The 21,357-nt window shown below is 48.1% G+C and overlaps 1 protein-coding gene and 1 long non-coding RNA gene across 2 annotated transcripts in view; one reads left to right on the forward strand and one right to left on the reverse strand.

Annotated features, from left to right (window-relative positions):
* Positions 1 to 64: 64 nt before the first annotated feature.
* On the reverse strand, positions 65 to 11,856 carry LOC142557450 (uncharacterized). The gene is made up of 3 exons (XM_075669304.1): positions 11,649 to 11,856; positions 8,232 to 8,381; positions 65 to 2,072 (listed from the first exon to the last, which is right to left on the reverse strand). The coding sequence occupies exons 2-3, from the start codon at positions 8,356 to 8,358 to the stop codon at positions 1,726 to 1,728; spliced, it is 474 nt and encodes a 157-aa protein (XP_075525419.1). The 5' UTR covers positions 8,359 to 8,381; positions 11,649 to 11,856; the 3' UTR covers positions 65 to 1,725.
* The window catches only part of LOC142557455 (uncharacterized), a 128,718-nt gene continuing 113,763 nt past the window's right edge, over positions 6,403 to 21,357 (forward strand). The window contains exons 1-2 of the long non-coding RNA XR_012822772.1: positions 6,403 to 6,731; positions 14,059 to 14,296. This is a non-coding gene — a long non-coding RNA (uncharacterized LOC142557455). The remainder of the gene's footprint in view (positions 6,732 to 14,058; positions 14,297 to 21,357) is intronic.

Here is a 21,357-nt window from a genome sequence, read left to right on the forward strand (position 1 = left end):
GCTATACGTTCTGATTCGTGTTACGGCAAGGCTGTACCGCACGGCTCCGCCGCGTTACTCACGCGCATCACGCAGACCTTTTTGTCGCTTTGCAAGTTTTCTTTATTATTATTATTATCTCTCTCCTTTGTCTTTAATCTACGACAATCACTCCTCAAACGACTTCGCTCTTGCCAAATAGGCGGCAACGAATCTGATCCAACGGAGCGAAAGACCCGCTCAGGACACAGCAGTGGCCTGTGCGTGGACAGACATACTCAGCAGTGGACAGACATACTCACCCAATAGCTCCTGATGAAGTCAGTGCTCTCAAAAAACATTTAAAAGAAAAAGGGGGTTGAAGGGAGTGGAGGCAGGGATAAACGCCGGGATGGTTAATGTCAAACCAGCTGGAGAGTGTAATTCTTCTAAAAGGTAAAGTACCTGTCATCTTCCGTAATAAGCGAACCTGCCCCGCACGCACTCTCTCTTCATTCGCGGGGAAGGTGAGAGCGTCACCTGCAAATTAGCATATACAGGCGACACTACTTGCACAATCGAGGCATCCACAGCGCCGCCGTTAAAATACGTTTTCCGAACGCGTAATCTTTTTCCGAAGTTTCGAAGCCACTGCGCACGGTATCGACGGTGTCGTCAGACTGCTTGCTGGGAACCCTGTACAATTTTTGGTGCTGTGGAATAGGGACCGTATCGCTCCTCGCTCCTTTTAACTTCGAAGCGCCAAAAGGAGGAACTCGTGCAGTGGCCTCGCAACTTTTGAAAAACACTTACTTGGCGGTGCGCACAGAAGCAGCCGTGTGAGATCTTAGCTCCATACGGTTTGACGGTTGCAAGAGCGTAATCCTAGCAAGATGTACACCTTTGAGGAAAACTATACGGATCACAGGTTCGCCGAAAGTGCAGACTTTCTTCGTAATTAAGACGCACAAACTGAAACTGACGAATACATTTGAAAGTTCGAAATGTCAAGTTTGGACTGCAGTCTTCAATTTCAACTAGTGTTGCAATGCGGGCTTGTTGGTATGACATCTTGGAAGTACTACGCTAGCGCATACAGACAAGGACACAAAAAGGCACACGAAAGACACAGACACGGCGCTACTGTCTGCGCCGTGTCTGTCTTTCATGTGCATTCTTGCGTCCTCGCCTTTACGCGCTACAATAGCACTAAGATTTAATTTCAAGTTGCGTTATCAGGTGGATAAGAAAATCGGCTTTATCGCGGAAGCGCTGGTCTGTATGCTTTTGCGCTGGTCTGTATGCGTTTGCACAGGTGTGTAAATTACATTCGCGTAGCGATACACGCAAATGGAAATTCTCAAATTACGCAGCCTCTTTTATGACGCCGAGGCATTCCAGAAAAATGTAGATTCTAAATTTGCGAGCAAACCTCGCAAATACCAATTGCGGCAGGCAAAACGGGGACCCGCATTCAGCCATGACGCCACCTTCTCTGCAGCGTCTCGTGCAGTGCCGCCAATCTCGCTAGCATGCAGACAGTATATTTCAATACGATGAGCGCGGATTCTTATCGCATACCAGCACTTATAAAAGAAAACTGATTTCCTGATAGCAGGAGTTGTTTGCGACTTGTGGCTTAATAAAAAAAACTAAGTGATGTGTAAACATTGAGCATTCGGTAACTTATCTGTCTCTGTGACACGCCTGACGGAAATAGTGACCACAGAGGTCATTGTCCACCGACTTAGCGCGCACATTCAGTCACTATTCTTGAGCGCGTCTGCACAGTTCTGCGGTGGGAGATGTCCGTCTTATCGCAATCGGTGCGCTGTTCACGCACGACGGCGTAACCGGAGACAGCGCATCGACTAGGCTCTGCGGGCAGTCGCTCGAAGGATGTGGGTCGCGGCTGATCAGCAGATCCTGGCCCTGACCACGTAACTGATGCGAAATTTCTTCCTCCGAGCTGCCGGACGGAGCCTCGTCCTCCGCTGGAACGTGCAACGGCAATTCACCTTCTGCCGCCTGCTGGCTCATCACAGAGTCCGCGTCCATGGTGAGCTCCTGTAGGGCTAAGTGTCGCCAGAGGCCGAGCACCACGGGATCGTTGCCTGCGTCGTGAGAGAAAGAGTACTTAGCTGACAGATAGACTGTTTAATCGGGCCATGAATGAACTCTGCTACGACAGTTCTCGAGAAGCGCTTACAACGCAAGCGCAAGCAGGGCGATGTTACTGGAAGCAAGGTGGAGACGCTGAGGTCGACTGCTTATGACTGCTGCTTCATTTGGCGAGTTCCACAGTGCACAACGACGTCGTATGTCGCATAACCATATTGTAACATGTCACTGGTATAGCTCGTAATAGCTGCAAGGAATTTATTCCTACTTTACTTTCACAGGCACGCACTCACGTACATACACTCTGTTCCATACATAATTTGGTTTAGCGCACAAAATTCAACCGAGTGATGAGCACGTGATGTGAAATGGAATGACGACATAGCAACGAGGGCTTGAAGCGTACCTGAATAAAAAACATGGTTAGGCATTGCGTTCTGCTCATTGCTAATGAGTGCACATTTTTGGGCGATATAGCAATAAACAGCTGGGCGCTGTGTATGACCTCTGTGTCGATGACCTTGTTTGTACGAAGGGAAAGGGAGCAGTGATAAGGCAAAGACAGGGAAGCCAACTATGCTGAGCCCCGTTAGCTACTCTGCACTGGAGAAGGTTGGAAAAGGCAATAAAGGACGAGTAAAATGAGAGAAGGAAAGTTCACAGTATGTGCACACACACACATGCAGAAGTTTTCATCGTTCAGTCAGTCAGCGGTAATACATGTACTGCTGACTACGATGCTTTGTGCATCGCAGACGTGTGAGGCCGCGGTCCCAGGATCTGTTGTTCTGTACAATGTCTGTCATCTAATTTCCCCAAAGCGATGCGAAGGGCAAGCATCTGAACTTCGTATGATGGGCAGTCACACGACAAGTGCTTTAGAGCTTTTTATAGGGCACGTGTGCAACAATTGACGTTGTCCGCCATTCTAAGAACAAATAAGCTTTCATATAAAGACAACGCCTATTCGCAGCCGACACAGTAAGGTATCTTCATGTCGAGTAAGCCCTGCTTAGAGTTGTAAGCAAAAAGTGGGGGCATAGCACATGAGCTGGAACCACCACCTACCAACAAAGGTGGCAGCATTGGTTTCAGAGCGCTCTAGATCTCGCGATTCGAGCTCGAGTGCTGCCTAGAATTGTGCTGTTACACGTTTACAAAAAAGGTATTTCAAAACCGCACCTTCTTTTTCGACAGTGGGAATGTCCAACTAACCAAAACTTAGTTGCTGGCCACGCCGCAAAGCTAGCGCACAGAGGCTTGAGTCGCGAGACATAAACGTGCATTAAAGTACAGCACAATAGATATTGCTTGATTATCTGTCCCAACGCACGTGCAGCCACGGTATGAATACTAATTGCAGCAAGCCCGTGATGTTGAACACAAAACTGTTTCGTTCCGGTTCCGTCGTGGTTGCTCAGTGGCTATGGTGTTAGGCTGCTGAGCACGAGGTCGCGGGATCGAATCCCGGCCACGGCGGCTGCATTTCGATGGGGGCGAAAACACCGGTGTGCTTAGATTTAGGTGCATGTTAAAGAACCCCAAGTGGTCGAAATTTCCGGAGTCCACCACTACGGCGTGCCCCATAATCAGAAAGTGGTTTTGACACGTATAACCCCATAATTTAATAATGTTTCGTTCCGGAGCAGAGAAAAGGGTTCAACTTTGCAGAAAAAGAAATCAGAGCCATTTCACTCTGTGAAGGTGGATGACCAGCGGAGCTATATATATGGTGATAAATCTTTATAATAAATATGTTCATTGAAAATAAAGGACACATGTAACAGTGGATCTCGTTTTCTCTCACAATTTTTTTTGTTGTTTTATTAATTGCATACTCAATGCTTTTTTTATTATTTTTAACGTTCTCTCGTTCGCTTTTCTTTATTTATTATTAGGTCACCAAGGTGACTATCGCTTTATGGTCGCTATGATATACGGCGAGTGGCTCTGTAGAGACGCTGGCAAAGTTCTTGGCCAATGTGAGGTCTATAAACGACCGATGATGCGTCGTGGGCACACTGTTGTTTGTGAAACATTGAATGCCGAACCTTTCCAAGAGAAACGACTCGGACAACTTTCTGTCTGGCCGAGACACGTCTATGTTGAAATCACTCACAATTACGACGGGAGTGGAGTCGCTAGGGGTGATCCAACCAAACGTGCATACGCTTTGCGTCTGCGGCACGATCTTCGTCCGGATTACGTGCCGGCCGTCGTCGCCGCGCAAATTTCCGTTTCTGCTCACGACGGTGTTCTTAGTAGGCGCGCTGTTCTTCCGCAGTCCTCACCTTACGCAGCCTATCCATTGCACGGGTGGTAGAGAGCTGAAATGGGGTTACGTGGTTTGCCTACCGAACCCCTGACGTCATACCGCAATCCATACTAAACAGTGTCTACTCCGGTGTTACTTTTTTTCTTACGATATTTTGTTTATCACAATACGTTTTGACACTTCTCGCGATTAAATAACGCAGCTAGGGTATACCCGGCGATACGCTTTTGCTCGATGCTTTAGCTCTTTTAGCTCTGGGGTGGCCGCCATCTTTTTCGCCCACGCACACAAACCGCCAGAACCTTGCGTGTAACACTTCTACGTAATTACAGCCCAAATCGGTTAAACCCGGTTCATGTTCGTGTGAATCACCGAAGAGTAATGACAGGAAAAGTTAATTGAGGTATTCTGTTCAAAAGCTCGAATGCCGTAATTATAACCGTGAATTAGCGGTGAGAGTCCCCGCAACGACTTTCACATTAATGCACTGAAATAAGATATACCCACAGGCTCGGGACTCGAAAGCGCTGGTGAAGAGCGACTATATAGAGAGCACGGAGTACCTGAAACATTTAATGCGATAGCATTATATGCCAAATTGTGTGTAAACCCGGTGTTGTCATCGGCAGCGTGACTGAAAGATGGTACTAAAATTGCCGACGGCACTTAGAGTAAAAACACGTCAAAAATGCTCGGACTGACGTCAAATTTGTCAGGCAGGTTTCTGTAAACAAATTCAATTAATGGAATTGAAAATAAGGTTTGGTACATGTCGGTCTGGGTGGGAACCGAGCCCAGGCCTCCCGGATACGAGGCTAGCACGCTTCCCCGACGCCACAGTGGCTCCACGGTTAGGGTTGACTAAAGTTGTGCCTAGTGCGTGCATCATTGTACGCGTCACGTCACTGCTTCCGTCACTGCATCCCACGTGTCACTTGCTCTTCGGAATTCATCGGTGCTGTGTCTACGGCGATGCACTCTCGACGCCAAATCGTGAGTGTATAGAATGAGGTGTGCCTAGTGCGTGCGTCATTGCACACGTCACGTCGCTGCCTTCGGATTTCATCGAACTGGGATGCTCTCCGACGCGTCTACCTCAGCGGCAGCTGTGCAACGTGGTCGCCCGCCTCAGAAAACGAAGCAAGGGAACACACAAAAAAATTTATCGTTCTGCGACAAAATGGTCCGTATGTTTCGAAACTGTGGCCAACGTATACGCAAACGTACACACACCGATTCAGCAGAAAGAATTTTAATGCATGTCGAAGGCATAAATCGAAAAGCTTTCCCCTAAGCGATTATAATGCTTTCGCATTCCAACCCGTAAGCAGTCTTAAGTGTATCTGCTAACGTTTTCTTTCGCCATCTGAATTCATACATGAGTTCCATGTAATCAAAACAGTACACCGTTGTCGGAAAAACCCCTACAGCTGCTGAGGGGGATATGCAATGCTTTATTGCTTTAGAGTAATGGTAGTGATTGTAATGTAGAGTAATGGCATAATGGGAGCCATAATAAATTTGACAGCACGCCGGCGCAGGTTCGTATTGCCGTTTCTTTTTTTCCCTTTGCTGCTCCTCGGGAGTGCTAACTGTGCACTGCCTACTCATAGTGGTGCTGCAACAACAATGAGATCAGTTGCTAGGCTGGTTCTTTTACAGCGAAGCTGTTACCCTCTAGTTGGTCGGGACTTTTCGTGTCTGTCAGCAAAGAATAAATAAATAAATAAGACGAAAAAAGTGCGTATCTTTTTTAGAATCAGGTATAGAACACACAGCTCATTATTCATTTAAATAAAGAAAAGCACAAAACAAGCGTCAAAACCGCACGATGGATGGTAAGGCACCTGTGAACAATGCGAGGCGCGTTTCTTCTCGTCGCGTGTGTTTCCCGGTAAAGATAAAGGTTGCACAAGATGCTCCGGTGGGAAAGGGGCAACAACAGCATACGAATCAGTGAGTGACGTCACCAAACTTCGTATGTAAAAGGGAGACCCGCCTAGCAACTCGTTCAGTTCACTGCAAGACCGCTATGGGTAGACCACGCAAGGACTTCCGAAGCGTGAATACGACGAGCGTCGAAAAGTGCAAAACAACGGTGTCGTGCAAAGGCTGTGTAGAACAATAAAACATTTCATATCCCCATCGACGGCATTTGAGTGGTTTCTAACAGCTTCGCTGGCCGCGCACTTTCGCAGGGTCTGGATGGCGAGTCAATTTTTATATACGAAAGGCTATGTGAGATCCCTTCCCATATCGCAAACTGTCGTGGCCACGGCAGCTTACGCAACAGTAATCTTTACCGGGAAACGCATGCGGGGAGCGCTACGTGCTTCGCATTGTTATCAGGAGCGCCTTATCATCAGTTATGTGGTTGGTATGTTTGTTTTGTGCATGTTCTTTATTGAAACGAATGCTGTTCAGCATGTTGTAGCGTGATTCCAAAGAAGGTACGCACTTTTCGTTTCACTTTGCTTAGTTCTTGAAGCCTGCTTCACCTTCGCTGCAGGTTGGCCTGCTATTGCACAACCTCCGGGATCGGCCCACATTTTTGCCGACCAAATGCCGACCATTGAGAGGCTAACGGCGTCGCTATAAAAGTGCTTACATTATAATACTTAGGGAAATTTGTTTGGCGTACTCAAACCACTTCCGTCACCCGAAGCTGCGCATTTTGCAGAGTGGCCGGCGGACTCTTGGCGGATATGTGCGGCGCGGAGGGGCACAATTTGTTGTTGTTATGACGTTATGCGAGCGCGCACTCGTATGGCGCTACGCGAATGTCCACTCGCATGACGTCAGTAGAGAATACATGCATGTTGTCGAGAGTGGGCAAAGAGTTAGATTTGCAATTGCGATATTTTAGATGTTTTGGGAGGTTTTCTTTAACGAGGTGCCTTCATCTTATCCCGTGGTGATTGGCTCTGCTTAATTTTTCTTTTTTTTTTCTTTTCTTCTTGAGCATGATATAGGGGGGGGGGGGGGATGCACGGGAAACACTGAATCGATTCTGCGTTCCGAAGCGGTTTGCCAACTGTTAGTTGATTTTATTCCCCGAAACATGGACTGAACCGGAATGAAATAAAATTACCTTGAACCCGAAATGAGCCCGTCATTTTCGGTTCGACACCCTCATTGTAAGAATATGCGATGTGACTTAAATGAAAAAAAGATTTAATAAACTGCAATATATAGGATGAAATCTCTGGCTTCAAGATTTTCTTGATCTGATAAAAAAGCTTCACGTTTTCATAAGGTTCCTACTTATATATCACTTCAAAGCATGGGCTCCCAATACGGTGAGAACTTGTGAAGAATTTTATGGAATATGTAAGTATTTACGCATATTTCCAAGCAGAAAATAACTTATTTGCATAAGCTGAGAGTCAGAATATCTGTAGCTAATGCGGTGGCGGTACCAGCTATTTCTGTTTTCATTTCGCACTCTTGTCCTCACTCTGACGGACGTGACGAGCCACCGTCACGTGATACTACCTAAATCGTCACGCGACGACAAAGACTATAGCTCTGTAGTAGTGTCCCTCAAGCCCACTATTTACTAACTACGAGTGCTGAGAGGATAGATATATTGTATAGCTGGTCACGGCCGGACTAGAAAGAGGGCGTGCGCGTACTGCAGTCCGGCAGTGAACTGGTATGACTTCCAGAGGTCCCCGCTCCTTGGCTCGCTCTACACGACGGTCGCTGAGAAGACATAGCACCGTCGCCTATCAGCAAGCGAGCGCATTGCTCCCTTAGTGATAAGCTTATTTCTGATCATTTTAAGGGCGCTGCGCCCGGCAGCTGGAGATCGCTCAGTCCAGCCGCCGCGAGTGCCGGCGTCGCAGACCGGACTGAGAAGTCTGTGCGCACGCACCTGGCAGCTGCTCCTGCTCGATGAGAAACCGCAGGGCCTCCTGGGCGCAGGCTCGGTATCCCGCGATGGCCCAGTCCAGCTGGCTGCCCTCGTCGCTGCTGTTGCTGCTGCAACCAGGCGTCGGCATGCCCCGCGCTACGTGGCGCCGCCCTGCACAAGCACGACAGTCGATCAACGCCTTGCGTAGAAGCCTATTGGGCTTTAAACCTCACTTTCGTTTCACTATGGCTATTTTATTCTTTTAACTCGTCAACCTCCAACGATTCATTTGTTTTTTCTCCCTGCCTTTCTCTCGTTTTCATCTCTCTCTGTCTCTCTCTCTCTAGTTCCGTTGCGGTACCGTGCGTGTGCACACCAGAGTGCAGTGCCAGTTCAGAAAGTTCACGTGCACTAACAATGCACGATTATTTCGAAAACAAATAGAATAGTGCAAGTCTTGTTGTCTGCTCGGCGCATATCGCGCTTTCGGCGCATTACGTCGTATAGCGTCTGCTCTTGTGACGCGCCACAGCGTTTTGCTTTCAAGTATTCTGTGCTCAAAGTTTGGCCCCTGTGCGGACATGCTTCTGCAATCGGGCAGCACCTCCCATTAACGTTCCTTGCATGGCAGGCATTGCACGCCTGTCGTGAACCTTTTAGACAAATTTGCACGCAGCAAAAGGGAAGGTATTTTCTTTTCGTTATCCCAATAATCGTTATATTGATAGTGCCACCTTGTGAGAACGGAATGGTGTACGTGGATGCCGTTTTTCCGTCAAAAACGCGTTCCAAGACTAACACATGCGATCGAAAGTAATTTAACGTGTCACACTACTTTACTAGCCTACCCGCCGTGGTTGCTCAGTGGCTATGGTGTTGGGCTGCTGAGCACGAGGTCGCGGGATCGAATCCCGGCCACGGCGGCCGCATTTCGATGGGGGCGAAATGCGAAAATACCCGTGTGCTTAGATTTAGGTGCACGTTAAAGAACCCCAGGTGGTCAAAATTTCCGGAGTCCTCCACTACGGCGTGCCTCATAATCAGAAAGTGGTTTTGGCACGTAAAACCCCAAATATTATTATTACTTTACTAGCCTGCCCCCATAACCATCCAGACATCGAACTTATCAGGTTTTCTGATTGGGCAAGTTGGTGACTCATAATTGTAAGTGTACAGCACGAATGTTAAACATGGACGAGAGAATTGATAAGGACAAGCGCAGGCTACCAACTGATGTTTTATTATAAATGCGCCTAATTTATACAAGGAAGTGAAAGAGCTACCTGAAAAAGAAAACATACAAGAACTAGTGAGTAGCAAAAAAAAGAAATACCACAAAGCGATGTAAAGTAACATCACAACCACCTACCATATATATGTGCGCATTCCTCAAATCTTGAGCGCGGTCTGATAGGGCCATGGATAGCATGAGAGTTTTCAGGAAGGCACACATATGGTATATATAGGCGGTTGTGATGCTACTTTACAACGCTTTGTGTATCTCTTGTTTTCTTGCTACTTACTTGTTTGTTTTTCTTGCTTCCACCTTCACTGTAGTTCTTGTATTATTTTCATTTCTTTTTTTCAGTGAGCTCTTTCACTTCCTTGTATAAGTTTGACGTATCGATAATAAAACGTCTTATGACAGTCTGCGCTTGTCACTTGTCTCGTCCACGCTTAACCTTCGTACTTTATACTTACAATAGACCTTGTACCTGACATTCTTATGCCAGCTACAGGAAACGTTGTAAACAAAGCAGGCGATATTTACGTCCACGCACCATGAACGAAATAGCGCTGCGCCATGTCGCCTGCTACCGAAAGCTGGCATGATATGTGTATTTTCAGAGTAGTGAGTGAAGGAGAACCGTGAACTCGTGCTGAACTTGCACGAAGTCATATCGAATAGCGCTGTACAGGCGGCGCTCGCTGTACTAAAATCGAGGACGAAGGTGCTGCACTCCCTCAACTAGTGCAGAAAGGGCAGCGAAATAGAAGAGACGAATAGTTTTGATGGCATCCCTGTCGCGGCGGCCGCATTTCGATGGGGGCAAAATGCAAAAGCGCACGTGTACCGTGCACTGAGTGCACGTTAAAGAACCCTAGGTGGTCAAAATTAATATGGTGTCCCCCATTACGGTCTGCCTCATAGTCAGATCGTGGTTCTAGCACGTAGAACCCCATAATTTAACTTGTTTTAGCCTTTATGGCGACCGCGAGTTTACAGCAGGTCATAATAAAAGCCCCTGGACTCCCAGCCAACACACCTCCAGCTTCCAACGGGGTTTCGCTACTCTAGGCCCCTGCAGCACCTAGCGTCAGAGAGGATGAAGCACCTGCAGAACGAACGAACGAACGAACGAACGAACGAACGAACGAACGAACGAACGAACGAACGAACGAACGAACGAACGAACGAACGAACGAACGAACGAACGAACGAACGAACGAACGAGCGAGCGAGCGAGCGAGCGAACGAACGAACGAACGAACGAACGAACGAACGAACGAACGAACGAACGAACGAACGAACGAACGAACGAACGAACGAACGAACGAACGAACGAACGAACGAGCTGTATACTTGCTGCATTGCTCTAAATTTCCTGTACAACGTCTGAGCCGAAGACGACAAAACGCGAAAGAAAGAATACTAAGGAAAACAATCATTACACACTTTTTTGGTATTGCGGTCGATGCCATGCGTAACGGTAACGAAGATAATGCACGTACCTCTCATCACAGCTGTGGCTCTTTAGTGTTATATACAAGATCCCTTGGAAAACGTTAGTAATGAAGGCAGTTAGTAAACGTAAGTAGTTGCGAACTTATGAACTTCTTTTCAAGAGTGCTGGCAGTTGGAACGCTGAACTTCGTTGTTGAAAGGTGCCGTATCCATTTCGAATAAGAAAGGATTCCAAACAAAGCATGTTAGTGTCGTTTCTATCGTTCTTCGGAAACGCGAGTATCCACGAACACTAAACACGAGAACAGCGAAAGAAAAAGAAGACATCCATGAAGCACGTCCATACCTCTATCACGCTAACGCAATTCCACACTGCACGTGTACATTTCTGTTATGCAAAAACTGCGAACACGTGAATCTGCGTAGAGCACAGGTCGCACACAAAATACTTTGTGTAGCCCCGTGCCCTGCATGCTGTCACATCTTCTTAAACTTCTCAGCGAATGACTTGCAGAAATTTGCCGTTTCATAATGAAAGAAAGCTTTCTGTATTATGCACGAATCGCAAGACAGCAACATCGCTCTATTTGACCTCTCCTCATCGTCTCCGCCAACTTTTCGCGTTGTTTCAATAAATATCTAAGATGGACCAACTATAGCTCACCATTAAAATGCTGTTACACTACAAATACACTCCCATGTACAGCGCTAAACGTCCAAATGGTAAAAGATATCAGAAGGTGAGCACGTACCAGGGACCTCAGCATGAGCATTCCGTCGAGGTGAGGGGACTGCAGAACGCTATCGTTGCGTACCACTGGCATTCCGAAGCTCGATCTATGCGTCCCGTCTCCAAGGCAGTCAGCAGCGCGCTCGCAACGCAAGCCTGCGGCGCGCATACAGCCGATGAGTTCGCGGCGCACGACGCGCATCACGCGCTGGGCCGCGGCTCCAACCTAGCCGGCGGAGAGTGAGCGCACGTCGACAGGCGCGTGGTGGCTACGGGGGGAAGGAGGGAGTGGGGGCGACGCGGGCGCCCAACCATCTGCCCTGCCGGCGCGTGCATTGAGCGAGCCGCCGCACGCGCCGGCTGCACGTGCCGGCTGCTTCCTTTCATGGGCCACGAGCGAGGAGCGGCCTCCAGATGTTCCATCCGGCCTAGGAAGGAAAACGCCACCCCCTCCCCCCACCACCACAGGAGGCACGCTCCCGTTTACGCACTCCCCTCTTGGGCTGGTCGCGTGCGGCAAATCGCCAGGTGGTTGCTTCCGCAACGGGGCAGACGCCCATCGGAGTGCCACTGGGCCAAAGCACTAGGGTTTCCTTCGGACAGCGATTGGAGACAGTCGAGCTTTTGTGTGCCTGTCTCAGGTGCAGATCGACTAGTGGTGGAGGGGTTTTCTTCAAGAAGCTCGCACGGAGGCGGGTCGGTCAGAAAGGTGGATTTCAGTATCATTGCGCGTGCATGAAGCACCTCCACCGCTTGCGAAGCTTCAATGAGCACCGCCTCGTGCCATCAGTTTCGTATGGAGGCTATGCCGGCATCGGTCGTAAAAGAACGTCAAGAACAGCTAACCATTTTGTGCTGTTCACTGAATGGAAAATTATGCAGTGTCCGTTGACGTTTCTCCCAAGGTTAAATTGCAGCTGTAAGATTGTTTTAAAGCGGTAGCATATCCTAACGTAGCTCGCATTCTCGAATTACTTCACACGATATTGTCTAGGAACGTATACTTTCACTAACGCTGCATTACACTAAATAGTCAGGCGCACCTTGTCGATGAGCAATTTGGCATCGTTGCGCTCTTGTATCTTGCAGCCAGGTTAATATTTGGGCGAGTTGGTGCACCAGTACATAATGAAATGAGGGAATCGCAATATACAAAGAAAAAAGACACCACCAAGCGCTTACTCGCAACAAAACTTTTATGTGAAAGAAAAAATACGTATTAAAAAGCAGTTAATGCTTGTGGCGTCTTCTTTCTTCTTCAATGTCTGTAACGCTACTCTCATTTCACAATGGATCCAATTCTATCTTCCCTCACACCGGCAATTACAAAGAAGATCCAATCAGCTGGAGACAGTTGAGTGTAAATGACGTCTTTTTTTTTCAGCAACGCATTATTATAGCTGTAGTGGGCAACCATAATTGTGACAATCAGTGAGTTGTTTAACCAATTAATTACCTGGTTTCGCTGATTATCTTTTTCATCAATTATTTTAGAGCATACGTCACAATTGTGGAGCTGAATTCGGTTGTATTCAAGGCACTTAGCAGGCATTCAGGCTAGCATCCAGTTTTAGTATGTTCTACCGCCAAAGCGGTCACCTTAACACATCTTCGGCAGGTGCGTAACGAAGGATATATGGGTAATAACACAGGGAACGCGAACGTATCCCTCAATAGGTTTTCGGAAGGATATCACAAAAGTGGTGCTAGTTACGACCGCTAATTTATTGTTCTTTACTAATTCACATGGAATGCGACGGTTAATGAATCCCATGTATCTGCTCAACTGCTAGGGCTTCCAGGCTTGCAAAACTTCAAAAACGGCCCTCCAACACCTTTTCTTCAAACCTGATAACACATTGGAGTGAGTGCGATGTCATTCAATTATTGTTCTCCCGAACAAACTTATGAAATGACCTAATAAAAATAGAGCTATTAAATAAACGCAACACGCTTACTTTCCCCATTCACACTCAACCCATTTTCTCTCAGCATGCATGGAGCGGCACCGATAGCAATGCCCCCTGCATATTGCTTTTCTTTTTCTTTCTTTTTCTTCCTTCTACGGAGCACTTGTGGCAACCCTTCAAGTTAGAGGTTAGCGTCCTACAAAGGTACCCCTGAGAGACAAAGGAGCGATGACGGGACGGTCTGGAAGAGTCAACAACCGCCGATTCACCGTTTGCTATAGAAGACTGGAAGGGTGTGAATGCAGGCGCGATCAGGAGTAATTCATGGTCATGAACAATCACTGACACTAAGTGGCTGGCGTCTATTACTTGTCGCACGGTCTATGACGTCATTGACGGCGGCGATAGAGAAAGGGCCTTCGAAAGCCGCAGAAGAGAGCGAGCAATCTTTTATGCGAGATTGTGGGCTCCCTGATGCGTGCAGCGGAATAATATAGTTCATTTCATTTCATTTACTCTCAGGGCCGTTCGGCGTTACAGAGAGAAGTGGGTAATGGACAAGAATGCATGCGTGGAAGGCAGGTTAATGAAGATGACCATATACAGCAGACTTGAAGGCTTCGGCTACTGTGATGGACACGACGGAGGCGGGAAGGTGGTTCCAGTGCGCGCTGGTCTTCGGAAGAAACGAATCAACACAAATATTAGTCCTGCAGCTTGGCACGCCAACTTTGAACCGGTGGTCCATGCGGGATGAAAAGTAAGTAGGACTAATAAAAAGTGATCGCTTTAGAGTTTCATTGGTGAAATGTATTTTGTAAATGAGGCATACACGAGAAATACGACGGCGTAAGGAAAGTTCAGTAAGATCTAATGTTTTCTCCATAAGCGTTACACTGGCTGAATGAGAATGATTAGAAAGTACAAAGCGAACAGAGCGATTTGGATGGATTCGATAATTGTATGGGTGATTTGGTGTGGGGAAACGAAACGGAAGAGGCACACTCTACTTTCGGGCGCACAAGAGTCTTATATAGAAGTAGTTTTAGGGATACAGGATCCAAGGAAAAATTACGGTGAAGGAAACCAAATGTTCGGTTAGCATTATTAGTGATACGTTCAACGTGCGTTTTCCGTGATAGGTTGGCGGTAATGTATACGCGAAGATACTTATAATCAGAGACACAAATTAAAGGATAATTATTAAGGAAGCAGGTGGTCATGAATACTGCTTAGGCTTACGCGTTATCCTCATTGCTTTGCACTTGCCAATATTTAGTTTCATAGACCAGGTGTGACACCAAGTGGAGATGTTATCCAGATCAGATCGAAGAGTGGCTGAATCAGAAGCGTTAGATATTTGTCTAAATCATCAGCGTAGATTCTAATTTGTGAGTCAATGGAATCAGGAAGGTGGTTAATATAAATTAGGAAAAGCAGAGGACCAAGTACGGAGCCTTGGGGAACTCAGGATGTTACGGGGCGTTCAGGTGAGTCTTTGTTCCTTGTTGAATATGGTGAATATGTTCCTTGTTCTTTAATCACATATTCAAGTGCCTTGGGATGACAATAAAACGTATTGGAAGAACTAGCATAACACACGCGCACGTAGGTACAACCATAATCCCAGCTGGTAGCCTGACAGCTGCTTACATTTGTTAGTGGGGACAACAGTATAGTAAAATCGAAATTTGCCGAGTCGGAATTGAAGTTGAAAACTTAGTTAAATCATTATTTTCGGCTCCCTCTGAGTTATTAGGCTGAGTTAACAGGCTCCCTCTGAGTTATCAAAGGCTCTTTTGCCATGCCTATCACAAAAACAAATTAGAGAGGACGCAGTACTAAGCCGTCAGGTACTGATACATGCTACCCAGCGGTGCTACCCAACACAACATTGAGAACAGACGAGGCGTGACCGCAGAGGATAGGCGGGGCGTGACCGCGCCGTGGCTAAACTTTCGCGATACCGCGGGTACAATCAACGGGCTTCGCCGCCCATGATGCGTAAAGTCTAGGGACCTTAGTGATGGGCAAGCGATGATCATGACGGTGATGTTTACTGGCATCCTCTTTGAAACGGGGCGGCGACAAAAAGTGAACTAACCTACATCTATCGCCATCTAGCCTTTCGCCTATCTGATCTCGATCTTAATTTTCATATTTAAAACCTATATCGCTATATTGTACCGTTACCTACGCTTGCAATGACTCCAGCTCTATCAATCTCTTCGCTGCTTCCTTTTTCCGCCAATACTCTAAACGTATCCTACTTATCTAGACTGCTGACCAGTTAATCCTTCCATTTTCTTTGAATCGCAACGCTTCTGGAAGGTGAACATTCCTTACGGGTCTGGATGGGTAAATACCTTGGCATTCTATTACGATGTGCCGAATCGTGTCCGGAGTTTTTCTGCAGCACACACATGCCTCATCTTGTGGCGCATAATTGCTACAGTATCTTCTTGTGATGCGCGGAGAGCAAATCCATCTGGTGTCGTTGCAGGGAACCGAGCTTTCCGTCACGTGACCAAACTCTCCTCTGTTATTGGTGGAAGTGTATGCAGCATTGCGTGCGCTTTATAAGAGTTGGGGCTGGGCATGTCAAAAGGGGTAGCTGGCCCATGCCGTCCTCCGACTCATCCACGCTAAGGACGTTGTTGAAGGAAGTAACGTGTTCCCATCGAGAACCAGGAGTACGGGGTTCATTTACAATATATACATGAAGAGTGGAGAACGTTACGTCTCATCAATCTAGCATGACTGAAGTGAAGCAACCCGACGAGCCGAAAAAGTTATCTTAAGTCCCCTCTGTCCTCCCTAGATACCTAGGCGAGTGAAATCTCCCACGTCCCCCCCCCCCCCCGCCACCTCGTCCAATCGGAGCGTCCGAAGTCGTCGAAGGACCCGCGTTGAGGGTGAGGGTTCACACAATCACCCCCGCACCTTTTTTCACTAAACACACAGAAACGAAGAGAGCTTCGTAGACGCAGATTGCTACGCTTGACTCATGCTGGCGCGTCTTGGTTCCTGGGATGACCCCGCAGTTAGCTGGAACGTATGCCAAACGACCGTGGCGGTTACCGGAGTCCGTGATGGAACGCCTTAGAACACCATTTTCCGGGAGTTTTCTTGCTCCCATTGGTCCGTGAAGGCGACAGTGAACCAACAAACAATACTCGGTCCGCCAAACGTGTCTCGCCTTGCGGGCGCCGCAGTCTGTCCTAGGGTGACACATTGTTAGCTTCACGAAGCTTTTCGTCGCAGTGGGGCAGGAAAGGTTAGAAGGTCACTACCCCGCTGGCCGATCCTAACAGCTTGCACCAATGGAAGCATATTCTACTCGCACAGACTTATGTTGGCGCGCTGTCAGGATCTGCGCTGCGGACGGCGACGGCGCGAAACTGAGGAGCGAGCTAAGCTAACTCTTTAGCAATATCGCAGACCTCACACTTTGTGGCAATCGGTGTAAGCGAAGCTTTCGCGTCCGCTCTGCCGCCGCGGCCTACTAGCTCCGGTACATCACGCCAGCCCGGTAGACCGGGCGCAGCGTGCTGATGACGCCATCGCTTGCGCCAACTAATCAGCCGCTCGGGCTACTACATCCACTTTCTCCTCTCGGCGACACACCTGCTTTCCTCTCCGCACCGCCCACACCTACCTAACCGAACTTCCATAGTACATCATCATCATCATCATCATCATCAGCCTGGTTACGCCCACTGCAGGGCAAAGGCCTCTCCCATACTTCTCCACTCACCCCGGTCATGTACTAATTGTGGCCATGCCGTCTCTGCAAACTTCTTAATCTCATCCGCCCACCTAACTTTCTGCCGCCCCCTGCTACGCTTCCCTTCCCTTGGGATCCAGTCCGTAACCCTTAATGACCATCGGTTATCTTCCCTCCTCATTACATGTCCTGCCCATGCCCCCCCCCCCCATTTCTTTTTCTTGATTTCAACTAAGATGTCATTACCTCGCGTTTGTTCTCTCACCCAATCTGCTCTTTTCTTATCCCTTAACGTTACACCTATCATTCTTCTTTCCATAGCTCGTTGCGTCGTCCTCAATTTGAGTAGAACCCTTTTCGTAAGCCTCCAGGTTTCTGCCCCGTAGGTGAATACTGGTAAGACACAGCTAGTATACGCTTTTCTCTTGAGGGATAATGGCAACCTGCTGTTCATGATCTGAGAATGCCTGCCAAACGCACCCCAGCCCATTCTTATTCTTCTGATTATTTCCGTCTCATGATCCGGTTCCGCCGTCACTACCTGCCCTAAGTAAATGTATTCCCTTACGACTTCCAGTGCCTCGCTGCCTATTGTAAATTGCTGTTCTCTTCCGGGGCTGTTAAACATTACTTTAGTTTTCTGCAGATTAATTTTTAGACTCACTCTTCTGCTTTGCCTCTCCAGGTCAGTGAGCATGCATTGCAATTGGTCCCCTGAGTCCCTGAGTCCATAGTCCAACCACCCCCAACTGTCACCCCACAGCATATAAACCTGTCGTACGCCATAAAGGCAACTTCACATTAAAGTACTGAAAACAAAAAGTTTCGGTCTTGTTTTTTCTGCTGCCATAACTAGCTAATGACCCAGTAAGCACCGCACGAAACAGCATTGGCTTCAGAGCGCGACAGGTAATTATTTGGAGTCTTGATTGTAGGAACCGGTTTAAGTTTAGGTTTGAAGAGCAACGAGATGGGGGGGGGGGGGCAAAGAAGGAATGTAAACACAGGTGGACATGTGATCGCACAAAACTGTGACGTGTCCACACCAGCGCGAGAGCCGGCGCGAGAGCCTCGTCTTGCTAATTCATCTGCTACGCCTGCACGTGCTTTGCGATTGGAGTGGACAAACTTTATTAAAGGTCCTGCTTTACGATGTCCTCGTCATCATGGTCGACCTTGTTTTCGTCGTTCAGCGGCGAATATTTCCTGCTTGCCATGGTCGCCGCCGAATTAGACGTGGCCAACCACATTTGATTGGATCCACTACAAAGCAGCGACTCGGAAAGTGCGGCTAGCAACAGCTATCAATATGCGTACGCACCGGTACAAGTAGTACGAGCCATTCGTAGAGGGCGCTTTGGGAATGAGGCATACTCCGGAGCAGGGCACAAGGCGAGGTAAAAGTCGACACAGCATCTGGCTTCGGGGAACGTAGTCTTGGTGGAAGATCGTCGGACTGCTCTAAGCTCGGCTGGTTTTGTTTATACCAGGCACGCTCGAAATGAAACGAGCAAATCTGCTGCTCTTCAGCGGGGTCTATTCTAAGCTTCCAGCGGCGCGCACGAACTCGGACCACTTTTGCCGCTTACCGACGCCGAGCAAGCCAAGCGAGCTGGCGATCGCTGGGAAAAGGTAGCTGTCGGATCCGAGGCCGACGTCCCTTGCGACCCGTGCGCAGCTGGTAATAAAGCGTCTATATTCTTCAACACAATGAACGTCTGCACATCTATGTCGCTCATAAGTGACAATACAATTAGTCTTCCCGACGCCGAAGGTAGCGACGAGAAAACACGTTAGCCAGGCGAGCCGCTTCGCGGAGACGATTGCAGCAGTGGCTGCGCTGACCGCTTGCGGGTCAAAAGAGTTTAGAATAGGGGCCCCAAAACAAAGAAATAGCGTCGAAGCCACTGCGCATGCGCGAGACGCAAACTGCGTTTGGGTTTTGCGTCGGGCACGCTATTTCACTGATTTAGCGGGAGCCCCAAAAGTTGCCCCAAAAGATTTGCGTAAACAAACATGGCGGCACCCATCGAAGCGACGGCTCTAACCTAGCACTACACTGGTTAGAAGTGGCCACTGTACTAGCACCAAACTGAGTTCGATTCGTGGTAGGGCGTGAATTTCGCAAGCTAGGAGAAGTGAATGCGGTTATCGCTTTCTCTCAACTATAGCGTGTGTTATGAAGATTGATTCATTAGACGCCGCTGATTCCGAGTTCGATTGTGGATTTTATCGCTCGTAGGCCTAACACGGCTAAGCTTGGCTAGTGAAGGCACGTAAAATTGGTTTGCTCAAAACTAAGCGCAACTAATTGTTTGCTGCTTACAGAATAACCTCTAAATTGTAATTAAACGCGAATACGCGAAAGTTCAAATTAGTATTCTTATTATAAAATGGTATATTTTATTTAATTATTTCTAATAGCTTTTCTTTGACGCCGTGGTGGCGCTGTCAGTGCAGGACGCTATATCCGCAAAAGCAAAGCCCTATTCTAAATCTAACAAAACGCTAACACCCGCAAAGCTGTTTGGCGCACCAAACTATTGGGGCCCCTATTCCGAAGCTCTCTGAAATCACGCCAACGATTTACTATATCGAGCCACGTTTTATAACATGCACACTTTCGAGGTCACTTTGTGAGTTACTTCACGTCAGAAACAAATTTTCGCCGATTTTTGCGCCGCCGTCAGCGGCGAAAGAGGTCAGCGTCACGACCAGGGAGAACAAAAAAGACACCGGGATGATCGGAGCGGCGAGGAACTTGCTCGCAGGGCCCGCCCCGACGGCAGTGCAAACTCGTGACGTAGCGTTTTCTCGGTTGTTTACATTCCTTTCTTGTTGTCGATGTCGCGAGGTGCTGCGTTTTGCGGTTGGCTGCGCGCACGTACTTTAAAATTGCTTTTAAGTATGTTCTAAGCTGTATTCGCGCTTGATATTTTGCGGACGATGTGTGTGTGCCCACATAAACCGATTTCACACGTTAACTCGACTTCGAAATCTTGTGTGACAAACATAACAGCGGTGGTTGGAATCAAAGTCGTAGTTTCGCCCGAAAGGCGAAGCATCGATTGCAATAGCAAATTATTGGACAGCTATACGAAGTAAGGAGAGTTGTATAGGCCGTATAAGCCTGTAAACGTAGGCATACTAATTAAATTAACAAGCATGGTGTCACACGCGCGCAAGCAAACAAACACATCTCACTCAACGCCCCTCCCCCCCCCCCCCTCGCCCCAGTGCCTCGCAACGTTAGGTACCTCGCGCGCGACGGCAGACCGCGCGCTCCCTTCCCGCTTCCGCCTCTCTCGCTCGGGCGAGATTAAGCAGCCGATCGCCGGTTCCCTTCACACGCTTTCACTCGCACATACAGCGTAGGGCGCGCGGCGACGGTTATCGCACTTGGACTTCATACGGAACTTCACGGCGACGCCAACAGCAGAAAGTTTAACGCCAAAAAAAAAAAAAGGATACACCGTGGCGTCATAAACTATACACCTTGCACTATTTTCCCACATAGTCGCCACCGACATTGAGACATTTGTCGTAGCGTGCAATCAGTTTGAAGAAACCACTCCGGTAAAACTCGGTGCCCTGCGACACAAGGAATTGTCGCACAGCCTGCTCCACCTCAGCACTGTTTTGGAAATGACGTTTCGAGAGTGCGGCTTTCAATGCAGGAAACAGGTGCTCATTCATACCGGATAACAGCACGCACTTTCATTGGCGACCACGTTGTCAGCACACGTCTGTTTGCCATCGTGATTTGTACTGGAATAATTTCGGGCACGCCGGTGTGCTGCTACTCTCTCTTTTTTGGCGCTCTACGCATGCGTCATTCCTCCTCCACTGACGCCCCTTCCATCGTTGAACCAGCAGCGGGGGTGGATTCTTATGGCAATGGTTTGTCTCACCTGCTGTACCGCCTTCTCTTTCAAAACAATGACGAAACTTACTTTCGAAACGTCCCCCTTTTTTAAATTATTTTGGGGTTTTACGTGCCAAAACCAGTTTCTGAGGCACGCCGTAGTGGAGGAGTCCGGAAATTTTGACCACCTGGGGTTCTTTAACGTGCACCTAAATCTAAGCACACGGGT

This window comes from Dermacentor variabilis, chromosome 1 (genome assembly GCF_050947875.1).
Source record: "Dermacentor variabilis isolate Ectoservices chromosome 1, ASM5094787v1, whole genome shotgun sequence".
Lineage (NCBI taxonomy): Eukaryota > Metazoa > Arthropoda > Arachnida > Ixodida > Ixodidae > Dermacentor > Dermacentor variabilis.